Raw genomic sequence first — 11,925 nt, forward strand, 5'->3', positions numbered from 1 at the left:
GCCCAGGCTACTTCTATTTGCGCGCGGTCAATATTAAACTCTATAACTAAATATGGCCGAAGAAACTTCATTAGAGCAAGAAGCATTGAAACGGCGAGAAAAGCTAAAAGCATTGAGGGAGAAGAGTGCTGCTGCTGCTGAGGTATACTATTGTCTTAATTGTTTATTTCAACCGTCAGGCTCATCGTATCATCTTTTTGTCAAAGCCAGTTACTGTACTCTCAAAATGACAATCATCAATGTGTCTACTCAGCCTATATTCTCAGTATTCTGAAAAGTATGCCTTTTTTTGACGAGATCTTCAGTTTTGTATGATGGCATTATAGTAAACTGCTTTATACTGCGCAGATACACACAATGCAATCAATAGTACTGATCCATCAGCAATCATGAAATTCAATATAAAATTATAAATGTTGGCTTGGTTACACAATAAAAACAAAACATGTGTTTCTTGCGTGTAATGGTGTTTTGTTTTAAAATCTCCATTCTATTTTGTGCACAGCAATTAAGAAGGCTTTGCACATTGTTCCATTATCAGTCAAAATTTTGGATGACTTGTATTTTCCATACAAACACTAGAAACAGAATGTGTTTGATCTTTAGGGAGGTCGTGGTGAAAAGAGAGGAGTCAGTGACAGCTCAACAGAAAGCGAGTAATGCATTCATTGTGTTTGTATGTTGTGATTGTCAATCTAGGCATGATATTGAAAGAAAAGTAATGCCTGACATTTAAATTTTTTGGCTAGCCAACTAGAATTTGCCTTAAGTTGGCGACAAATTAAGTAAGAGATGTATACTTACGTATTACTGAGAATATTGCTAGCATAAATTATTGTTGCTTACTATCTTTTAATGATGGCTTGCTTTGGCCATACGTACCTATTATTTCAAGCCCAGCATAAATTAATATACCTTTGTAATCACATTCACTCATTGTTATATACATATATATATATATGCTTATACACTTTGTATATATATACTTTATATATGTTATACACTTTGTATATATATGCTTTATATATGTTATACACTTTGTATATATATATATAAATGTATAAAAATAAAAGATTCTCCAGATTGTATAAAATGATTTTATTGAGCTTTCGACTCGTTGCTTTGAGCCCTCGTCAGAATGAGGAAATATTATTTACACGAGACGAAAGCTCAATAAACCATTTTATACAATCCGGAGAATCTTTTATTTTTATACATTAAATATGCCTGGATTACCAATCTTTAAACTTATATATATATATATATCTTTCATTGTTTTCCTCCTTTCACATTTAGATCTGCTGTGAAAGTTATAAAATTTAGAAACTACCAACCAAAAGATGAAGCACTAAAGGAGCAAAAACTTTCTGGGGCCAAACCACTTTCAGGTTATTTAATGTACAAGAAATGTTAAACATATAAACATGACAATATCAGTTTTTACAAGTGATTTGAAGAAACAAAGTATCTATATATGGTAAAGGATGAAGTTAAATTGCTGTTAATGACAGCATGTACTGTCTCCTTGGTTAACTTAGTGTTTGTAGATGTAGACTGTCCAGGTTAATGCATTTCCTAGAAGGACTGTGGGTTTTGATATTGACTGATGTTTTGGCACAGATACTCAAGCCATTCAAACCATTTATTTTGCTTGGTATTATCAATAAGTGAACAAATCCGAAGAAAAAAACTAGCATTTATAAATGCAAAGTTTTTTTGTAATAGAGCATGATATAGCTACTGGAAGCAAATGATGACATCGAGTTATAACACCAATGCAATTTAGCGTCATACATAAAATGTTTTATTTTCATGCAAGTTTTTCAATTATAGACGGTTGTTATCGTTCGTTGATACAACAATATTTTGGTCGGGCACGTTATGTGTCTAACTATGCCCCCCCCCCCAAAAAAAATTCCTACCCCGCGCCAAATTTTCTAGGAACTATGTCCCCCCGTTTTCAAATTTGTCCTCCCCAAATGAAAGAAGTAATGAAAAACTTTAACAGTAAAAAATATGTTTTTCTTATTTTAAATAACTGAGGAAATGTTTATTAAAGAGTGTTAGTTCCTTTTACTGCGTTTTGCCGATCACGAAGCACATAAGTAACAATTCATAAAATAGTTTGTTGTTCGTGTACAATGAACTTTCAAACATACAAAACATTCAGCAAGATATCTCGGCGTTTCCTCGTGTTTCTGAATGTTTTGTTATGCGGTTTATACTTGTGGATCAACGTTTGGGTGAAATGTGTAAGTCATTTAATCCCTTGCGCTTCTGTATCTGCGGGTTGTTTTTCTGAGTCATTAGTTTAATTACTATGTATTATTGCTATATTCGTCAATGCATGATGGTATCTATGAATTGTGATGGTTGTTTTGACTGGTTTTATAAAATTTAACTAAATTTATTGATCCAAATAGATTGAAATATCTAAAATCACCTGCGATCTTGTTTTAAAACTGAAAAGTTTCACTGTTTTTTAAGATAAAGGTAAAAGTTTGTGAGGGGGACAATTTTCCTAAAGTTTTTTTTTCACCTATACCTACCTATATTTACATAAATAAAGCCTGAAAATGATAAATGTACCATTGTATATGAGCTTTTTTACTGTTCGGTCTTATAACTTTTATCAAACACTTACGTACACTATTCATTAAAAGAAACGTAAAATTCCCATAAGTTTGTCGTAATTGTGTTCAATTTTACTTTAATTATTTTACCTTTTTTCTACTTAGTTTTATTTTCTGCTACATACTTCTAACGTGTCTCTTGCTTTACTTAATCAAATGTTTTGTAAAGCCACCTCAAAATTTTTTCTGTTGTTTTAGTGGAACAAGAAGTGAAAGAACATGTTGAAAAAGGAAAATCTGATGTTGTAAATGAAGTGGTAAGAATAAAATCAACAGTTTCATGTTCATGGATAAAGATAGAAAATAAAACTTGATAAATAAATACTAAATAAATACTTTATGAATGAATACTTTCCTGAAACGAATTCTAAATTTACCGAATCAATTGTGATGTACAAATTTCTTTAATTTAGGACTTAAGTAATCTTGCACCCCGAAAACCCGATTGGTGAGTATAATACCAGAGGATAAATAATTGAACGCATAACGTGCGAGTTTTCTTTCCAAAATAAATTAAAATTTCATAACATTAGGATTGAAAATTGGGCTTTATTTGGACTATACAGTGTGCGAATTAGTTCAGAAAAAACGATGTGCAATTTTTTTTGACAAAAGTGTTTCTTTAGAGGCATAATCAAATCGATATTACGTTAATTATTATATAGCGCTAATTGCTAAATTAATATTCTTAAACGTGAACAAATTCATATGATTTACGACAGTGTTTTTCGTTAAAACCGCTGACCCAGTATAAAATGTATGAGAGAAATTTTTTCGCATGTTATTCTCTCCTCTTTTTTTGTGCAAACTTTACAGCGCAATAAATTCACCACTTGACCATCATCCTAGTAATCAAACGAGTCAGCATTTGATGTTTCCATCTATTTTTTTCACTGTATTAATGATGCACTCGAATTGAAACATATGAAAGACTTTAAATATTTTTTTACTGTATTAACTTTGCTGGTAGCTACAACCTTTCGACGAAAATGGCAAGAAAGACAAAAGTGAAAAGAGAATAACCGAATATACGTTTGTTTTCTGATTATTAACAGTAACATCCTTGATGTTTACTTACGATAAAAAACATCATATTTATGTCATATTACAAGCAAAATATAAAAGCAAAAAGTATGGCTGATCAAAGTTGCTAGTTTGGCTTAATATTTTGAGCCAAATTTGGCTTAATATTTTGAGCCAATTTGGCTTTTTCTCACGTTAGGCTTATTTAAAATCAAAATTCCCTTGGTTTATTCTTCAAATTTAGCTTATAAAGTTTTTTGTCTTGTTTTAAGAATCAAAATCAAAATGTTTCCCGATTTTACTGAAAATACTCAAAATAGCTATAATGCCAAAAACAGTACGTAACGGTTTACAAAACAACGCAAATGCAAAAATTGACATTAATAATGTATTACACCCCTATTGTCATAAGCATATAAACACCATGTATGTGGACTCTTGACAGACTTCTCAGTCTCAGTGACAATGTCTTCAAATTTGATGACATTGTGCCAACATGGATTTTAATGTCGTGCAGCGCACTCGTTTATAAAGTAAAGATCAGTAAAGATTAAGCTTGAAAACTTTCTTCAATTTATGTGGTAGTAATCAATAAAGAAGTTTTTTGCATATCGTTTGAAAAAGTGATGTGCAATTGTTTTCATTTTAGCTAAAGCGATGTGCAAATTGCACATTGCACACCGTTAATTCGCACACTGGGACTTTACCATTGGCTTTTACGCATTATATTTCAAAGCTGCTCTTCGAATGACGAGTGTGATGTGATTCGCATGCTCAAATGATGTCCCTTAGAGTTTGTTATTGATAGTACTAGTTACTCCAAAAAACGGTGTAAGTAGATGTTGCTAGTCATTGTCATGACCATGAACTTGAACAGTTGTATTGCGGACTCAGCATGTTCAGATGATTCCTCGAATAATATGTGATTAAACGAACTAGTTTTTGTAGTGACGTCACTAGTTTCTATATTGCATTCTTGTTATCGTTTTACTGTGATAACTGCTACTTATAGATGCATGTAGAAATTTCAAAGTTGGCAAATTTTATATATGTACCTATATTGGTTACATTTACAAATATCGTTCATAGTTGTTGTATGTTTTAGGGATTTAAAACGTGACGTTGCCAAGAAATTAGAAAAATTAGAGAGGCGCACTCAACGGGCAATCATTGAATTGATACGTATGTATATATTTCAACACTTTTTTTATGAATTATACGGTTTGATTGCTCATATAAGAGATGAAAGCATTAAACATACTAACAACGACAAATACGTATGTGTATCAACTAACGAGATACAGCAACTCTTACTTTTTCAAAATTTAAGTGAAGTATTTCCACTCTTTTCACCGGCGAATTAAAAGCATATCTCAACACTAACTTCCTTAGATTTATTGAGGAATTATGAATACATGAGACTGTACGGTCTCACGACAAGATTAATAGGAAGATTAAGAGGAACATTTCTCGCATGCTTTTTTAAGTTAATGTCATACGTATCACTAAGCTGTCATTATCGACATTTTGGAGAACAGATCTCCCAAGTTTTGTGATCATCACTCAACCATAAAATCAGAAAGTTGTGTATGCTTGATGTAAAATTTCAGTTGTTTATGCCTGATGTTAAGTTTCATTTGAAAAGGTTCGTTTGCCAAATAAAAACAAAAAGGGATTTGTGTTTTGTTTTCGGAACTTCGTAGTTCGTACAAGTTAATTTTTATTCGCTACTATTGGCCGTGTGTTTACATTGCGTGGAAAGACTGGGCGCTACTAGCATCAAAATATATGCTGACGTAGCCTTCCATCTATTTAGTTCAATGGTGATTATTTTAGGTTCACGTCTTCAGGAGGAAGGTAATCTTGCCGAAGTTGTAAGTGCCGTTACAACTGAACAAGGATTTGACGCTGAATAAATCAAGTTCTTGTTGAGTGAGCTGCACAAGCTTTCGGGTAAACACTTGGTATTGGAGGTAGTTCAATTTTTCTTTTCAAAATTCAAATTTGTTTAAATCCCGGCAAAAATATCTCGTTTGTGTAGAAACAGAAGTTGACACCATGCGATGAAACGGATTTGAATGTCCTGACTAACTGCATGTTATAAATTCACTCGCTGTCTTTGTGTAGTAAAAACATTGTTTTATTGAAGAATAACAAGAAAGAAATAATGAATCAATTTTTATTACATTGCTTTCCCATTTTATCTGTAAGCATTCTATAACAATCTTCTTTATAAAGCCATGAAAATAATATTTCATACACATTACTTTGTATTATATAAATCGCGTATGACATTGACATTGTGATGATTTATTTATGACTTGATGATGATGTTTTACTGTGCTTTTCTTGAGGAGGGGGGGGGGGATACTGTGCACACTTGTAGAACTGCTTGGGTACGACTTAGCATGTTTTAATTTTCCCCTAGCGCTTTAATGGTTAAAAAAAAACAGAAGTCATATTAGGATCTAAATGTAGATTTTCAACTCTTAATTATTTCATTAAAAGAATTATTATGGCATTAAAAACAAGGGTAATAAGTTTGAACCATTTTAATGACACGTTTTGAAGTAATTTAAAACTCCACTTTGTTCGACAGTCGATCATCATTACTAGTTTTTAGTTCCAAAATGTAATTGAAAATTACTTTTTTCCCCGCTAATCACTTTGTCCAACAGTGATGAAACGTTTTGTTTTCGGTCAAAGATCCAGAATTACATCGATATCAATTGAATCTGTGATATCATTTTCGCATGCAAGCACCATAAAATTTTTAAGTCGTTCTTGCTTTATTGCTGAACGCAAAAACTGTCTGGATCAATTTGAGCTTTGACAAACTACGCTCACTAGAAGCTGAAGTTATATTTTCTGTCAAAACCAACTATTAACATCTACGTGTCATTGGGAAGATGGAACTTTTATACAGTTTGCTTCATCTTCGAGCGATTTGATATCAGGCTTGTTTGCTTGGTCATTCGTGCCTAATCGTTGTGAGTTCAAGCTTTAGGGCACTTGCATCAAAGTAAAGGTTTCAGGAAGCATTTTTACCAGTGCCAGCAGCTCTTCTGGTTCTGGTTCTTTGTCGAATGGTGGCATAAGCAAGTAGATCGCAGATGTAAGTATGTCACAAACAGCTTTAACTTTGGCATTAAGATTATGAATTCGAACGTTAAGAATATGAGCGAATTCTTTTCTGTAGAAATTATTGAAATTTAGGATTGCATTGGTTTAACGTCTTTCGTCCAATTTTATCCGTTTGCGTCGAAAGCGATGAGTCTGCTGGTCCTCATCTTCAGCATCTATTTCATACTGTGCAGAAAAAATAACAGTTGCATTGGCCGTTCAAATTGCTTTCATCATCGCGTAGATTCTACAGCGTAGCAATGGTAGTTTCGGAGGCCTCAAGTGCATCGACAATGTTTATATCTATACTTTGGATTTCATTTGTCAAAATCTTTGTCTTTGTCGTAACATTTTTTATGAAGATCAACATAAATAAGAAATTCAAACGACTTTACTCTTGCCAGTAGATTGCTTGTTTTTGATCTGGTCTTTGGATCATCTGACTCTTTCAATTCTACAAGTGATCTTGTTATTTCATTGTAGCTTATCCATACAGATTTAATAGAGTCAGCACGTGAACTCCAGCGCATATCTGAAAGATTTCTTAATTCAAGTGCTCCAACTGCATCACTATTCTTTAAAATTTCATGGTAAACGCGGTATCTCTTCAGGCTTGATGTAAAGAAGACAAAAGTTCTTGGAGGATGTCAAACATTACATACAGCCTTGCTTCATCACTTTGCTCCACGGTTGTGTTGACTCGATGAGCAAGACAAGGAAAATAAGGTATTTCCTTTCCAAGATATTCTTTCAATTTTGCTCGACAATCCCTGCAAAATGCCTGACATGAAAGACGTGTAATCGTAGGAATGAAAAACTACGTCATATGTGTTGAGACACTTATCATTCAGAGAAGAAATAATTTCTTGTGCATGACCGTCACCTGTTTTGTCATGGATTATCTTTATATCAAGACGTTCTTGTTGATTTCCATCAGTACTTACGTATCGTGCCACCAAAGAAAGTCGGGCAACGTGGGACACATCGGGTGTTGTATCAGCTATGATGGAAAACATTCCAGCCTGATTTGTATCAGCTATGACGGAAAACATTCCAGCCTGATTTATTTCACCACTGACTTTATCTGCAGCATCTTCTGCTAATACGTCAAGAAATTCATTTTGAAAACTGGAACTAAGACGGTCGACTCTGTGCGTCCGCTTTGGAGCATCATCCGACCATCTCCTGAATGATGGTGAGTATCTGGCTACCAAAGATGCAATCTGACGGAAGGTACCATTTCCTTGTTTCTCTGAGGAAGAGCCACGAAATGCTATTCCTTGACGCAAGCGTTGTCAATACATCTGAAAGTGTTTTAATGGATTTACGGTTGCGCTGAGACGTACGACGTCAATCCTTTACTTACGACACGATGCCGGTCAAATTTAAAAAATCAAAATACACTGTTTTTATTTACTTAATAATCTGTTGTGTGCAGATTATGCATGTGATATTAATGCATGTTTAATTGATTTAAGATAAGAGAATTCAATTAAAGGATGAAAATTAAACACAAAATTCCTAAACATACCAATTTACTCTATTAAAGGACACATGCAAGCTAGAAGACAACTTTATTTTATTGTAATGCCTATAGCGTGAAAATAAGACGTACCAAGTTTCAAAGTCGTCCGCAAAATATTTCAAAAGATATTTAGGGTTATAATCGGTAAAAACACGATATTCGATGACCATTGCTAAAACGCCGTGATATTTTTTAAGTCTGGGAACTGGGAAAGAGTGACGTAATAGTTGACATAAACAAGCTTCGTTTTTATATCGTTCTACGACTTGCACGCAGTGCTTGCACGGCTTTCGGTAGTTTGCTATTACTGTTTTTTATTTATCAAAAATTAATGGATTCTTCTGAAGAAGATGTCGATTATGATATTGTCATCAATAACAATGAGGTACAACCTTACATGTTTGAGCCTTTGGCCAACGCGCAAGGTGGTCATAGTAATGACAATTCTCCGTCATCGGAAAGCGAAGATAAATACATTCACAGAATTGGAAATGTTGAACGGTTAGTTGCATTTTATTGATGCTTCATTGTTTTTCCCAAAGTAAAAACAATGTTTTTATCTTTTAGGTGCGAATGTGGCTTTTGTGTGGTCATGAGTACAGGACGGGAAAGTATATGTTGCCAAGAGGTAAACAATACTGATCCTTTGATACATGGCGATCATATTTGTATCACACAAGAGGAAGAGTTTGCCACAGTGTGTACAAACGAAGCTGTCGTAAGAACAGCTATCGTTACACATGACATTGGACCTATGCCTGAGAGTGAAGAAAATGAGTGAGAGTCTCATCCATTGTAGCTATTGCTCATCGTCGACGTGCTTTCTGTATCAGACCATACAGCGCTATCCTCAAAATGTTCAATTTCACATGACGTCGTCTGTGTGCTATGATTTTTTGTTGAAATTAACTCAACCTTTAAATAAAATTATCGTATTGCTGGATTTTTCACAAAAATCAAAACGGCCGAAATGGAAAGTCTATAGCTCTACTTATCATATTTGGCACTTTGTTTGAGTGGTTCTTGACCTTACGTGTTTTTGCGGACGGATTGTTATGGCTGCTTGGCATTTCACATTGCGCTTCTAAGGTACGTTAGGAATTTTCTATGAGTTAAAATAACAAAGAAAAGATCAAACGACATTAGTCTGAATTAGTTACCACTGTATATGTTTGTGTTTCGCTGTCTACATATATTTTGACATCTTTATCTTAGACAAACTTCATTTGAGGTAAAACGCACAAACATTTCGAGCCGATGTCGACACATCGTGGTCGTCGCCTACAAGAAAGTCGTCATGTTCTGCAAGAACGTCGTCAATAATCTAAAATTATAAAATTGCCCTCAATTTGGTAATGCTCTATAGCTTAGTTTTTATAAATGTAAACAAATATTGCTAAATATAACTATAATAATCACCTCTTGCCTTCGTCTCTTCTCAAATGCAGTTCTAACATTTGTTGGCTGCTTCCTTTTAGATGGCTACACTTGTGGGTTCCACAGAGTATTAAAAAATCGTGGATACAGCATCCTTCTTAAGGCGAAGCCGTCCTGCTGTCCATCCTACTGATTGCATCGCTTCAAAATTTTGCACGAAGCACGAACTCTCGAAATGTTGCGAGCACAATTGTGAGCTCTTTGTTGGCTTCAAATTTTTGCGTTGGATTTTTTCAATCCAAATATCTCGCATGCGCTTGTTTTCGGGAAACGAAAAAAGAAACCTTTTGCTGCGTTTGATGGTTCTTAGAAGAACCGTTTTTATAATTAAATGCGGCACAATAAACCATATTTTCAATGCTAAATTGTCGTGTTGTTAATGCAGGCAAAGTATATTTTGAACGAAGCGCGCAATTGACCGCGTTTAGCTTATGTCAACTATTACGTCACAACGACATCGGTAGCTGTCGTTAGCTCGTCGGGCATTTTTAATACGTTATCAGGAAAGCATCAACTTTAAACCTCCATATCTTCAAAAATATTTATCCTTTGAGTCTCAAACTTTGGTGAACTATTAGTTGGAGCTATACCTTTATGTAAAGTACAAAAATAACAATCCGAATTTTATGTTGCATGTGTCCTTTAAATGGTAGGGGACCGAATTGACTGCCGAAGTGCATTTTCTCATGACCGACTATTGACATCTTTTGAAAATCAGGGGATGTTCCGCTCTCCACACACCTCCTATGTGTGCCCCTGTATCTAGCTGTCATAATTGATTACATTGGTCAGGCATGTCATCACAGTAACTACCAAAACAATTTCTTCCAATTAAATTTTTTTCAGCAAACTATCTTTATGCTTTACAATTATCTTTCTTAAAAGGTGCTCTTCAGTTTTTACAAATATACATATAGTTTACCAAATTGTACAACAGTGCTCTAACCAACGTATTTTCTTTAGAGTATACCAAAGATTCGATGATCTTACCAATGTACTTGGTGTTAGTAGTGGTATTTTTGGCATCGGTATAATTCTGTTGATATTATGAAAACTTTTCACCACCATGGTGGTAAGAATATGTATTATTTGACCTATAACATTTTTGTTTTAGCATAATTTAAGTAAGCTGTGTTTTCTGTGTTTGGAATGAATAATAAAACGTGAAATTTTTTTAATTTTTAGGACTACCATGAATACTAGAAATGTGAAAGAGCAAATTCAAATTCACACAAGGCCAATATGCACGACTTTTTTATATGTATATCTTTGGTTAAAATACAATATACAATAATTCCATACGATTGCATTTTGCTACATTGTGTCCATGTATAAACGATCGTCAGAGATGAGGCAAATCCTCTATTGCTTGTTGGATTGGGCTTTAATCTTTTGTTGAGTGCTTCATTCTCATCTGACTTCAAAATGTGCTGTTTTTCTTTAAGGCACAACCGTTTTAATTCCTTACAGGAACATCTTAAGGATTCTAAGAGAGCGTTCTGTTTGACTGGCCCTTCGCATAGTCGCAAACATAAATTCTGAGAGTCACTCATAATCTTTTTATTTTCTTTATACAGTGCCCAATTGGCAACTGACAGCTGAGCAACATGAAACCAAGTTAAAGAAATAATTTGGTCTATCGAGGGTTAAAAGTTGATTAATTTTGTCAGTAGATCTTCCTGTTTTTAAAGATTGTAAACACATAGCTACATGCTCGTTTTAGAGAAAAATTCTTTGTATCAATTAACTTGCAGAGTCAACCGTCGAAAATGCTGCGTTTTTTGGTGGCAAATCCTGAGTATTTTCCCTGGTTCAATTTTATCTACAGACATATGTTGACAAAACGTTCAACAAAAACAATAGTCAGAGTTTTCAAAATAGTATCCCATGTACTGTAATAGTTTGTACACAAGAAACGTATATACTGCATGTGTGCAATTTATTTTTATTTTCGTACTTGTTTGCTATGTCTTAATTATTTATGTCAGTAGAAATAAAGATTACACATATTTACAACTATGCTTTTTCTCATCAAACTGTTGTAATCACTCAACTGTTAAGTAGCTTGCTTTCGATCTCATCTTGAGCAGTACTGCCTTTTATTTTTCCATTCATAAGCACCAAACTCCGGTGACTTCCTTTGGCGTAAATAGTGTCTGTTTGTTGGAACAAGTATTCATTGAC

General features: G+C 34.0%; 1 protein-coding gene and 1 long non-coding RNA gene across 3 annotated transcripts; both read left to right on the top strand.

Moving 5' to 3' along the window:
• The first annotated feature begins 41 nt into the window (after window positions 1-41).
• LOC124440201 (coiled-coil domain-containing protein 12-like) lies at window positions 42-5,948 on the top strand. 2 transcript variants are annotated; one of them, XR_006946605.1, is made up of 8 exons: window positions 42-142; window positions 607-656; window positions 1,297-1,388; window positions 2,832-2,890; window positions 3,047-3,081; window positions 4,762-4,838; window positions 5,493-5,629; window positions 5,698-5,948. XR_006946605.1 is itself a non-coding variant. In XM_046990531.1 (8 exons), exons 1-7 carry the CDS (start codon window positions 53-55, stop codon window positions 5,570-5,572), a joined length of 483 nt encoding a protein of 160 aa, XP_046846487.1. In that variant the 5' UTR covers window positions 42-52; the 3' UTR covers window positions 5,573-5,609; window positions 5,698-5,948. The 2 variants fall into 2 exon arrangements, 1 of the variants encoding a protein (XP_046846487.1); XM_046990531.1 differs by having other exon boundaries at window positions 5,493-5,609.
• A 3,956-nt stretch (window positions 5,949-9,904) lies between these two features.
• LOC124440203 lies at window positions 9,905-11,084 on the top strand. The gene is made up of 3 exons (XR_006946606.1): window positions 9,905-9,933; window positions 10,705-10,813; window positions 10,927-11,084. It is a non-coding gene; the product is annotated as an uncharacterized LOC124440203 (long non-coding RNA).
• Window positions 11,085-11,925: the final 841 nt, after the last annotated feature.

Source organism: Xenia sp. Carnegie-2017, unplaced genomic scaffold (genome assembly GCF_021976095.1).
Source record: "Xenia sp. Carnegie-2017 unplaced genomic scaffold, XeniaSp_v1 HiC_scaffold_2, whole genome shotgun sequence".
Classification (NCBI taxonomy): domain Eukaryota; kingdom Metazoa; phylum Cnidaria; class Anthozoa; order Malacalcyonacea; family Xeniidae; genus Xenia; species Xenia sp. Carnegie-2017.

What these genes read in the sequence shown, in the direction of transcription:
- LOC124440201 (XM_046990531.1), top strand. Translation starts at nt 53, where the DNA reads ATGGCCGAAGAAACTTCATTAGAGCAAGAAGCATTGAAACGGCGAGAA. An exon ending in TGGGGCCAAACCACTTTCAG is followed by an intron (nt 1,389 to 2,831) that starts GTTATTTAATGT and finishes CTGTTGTTTTAG; the next exon opens with TGGAACAAGAAGTGAAAGAA. An exon ending in GGCAATCATTGAATTGATAC is followed by an intron (nt 4,839 to 5,492) that starts GTATGTATATAT and finishes TGATTATTTTAG; the next exon opens with GTTCACGTCTTCAGGAGGAA.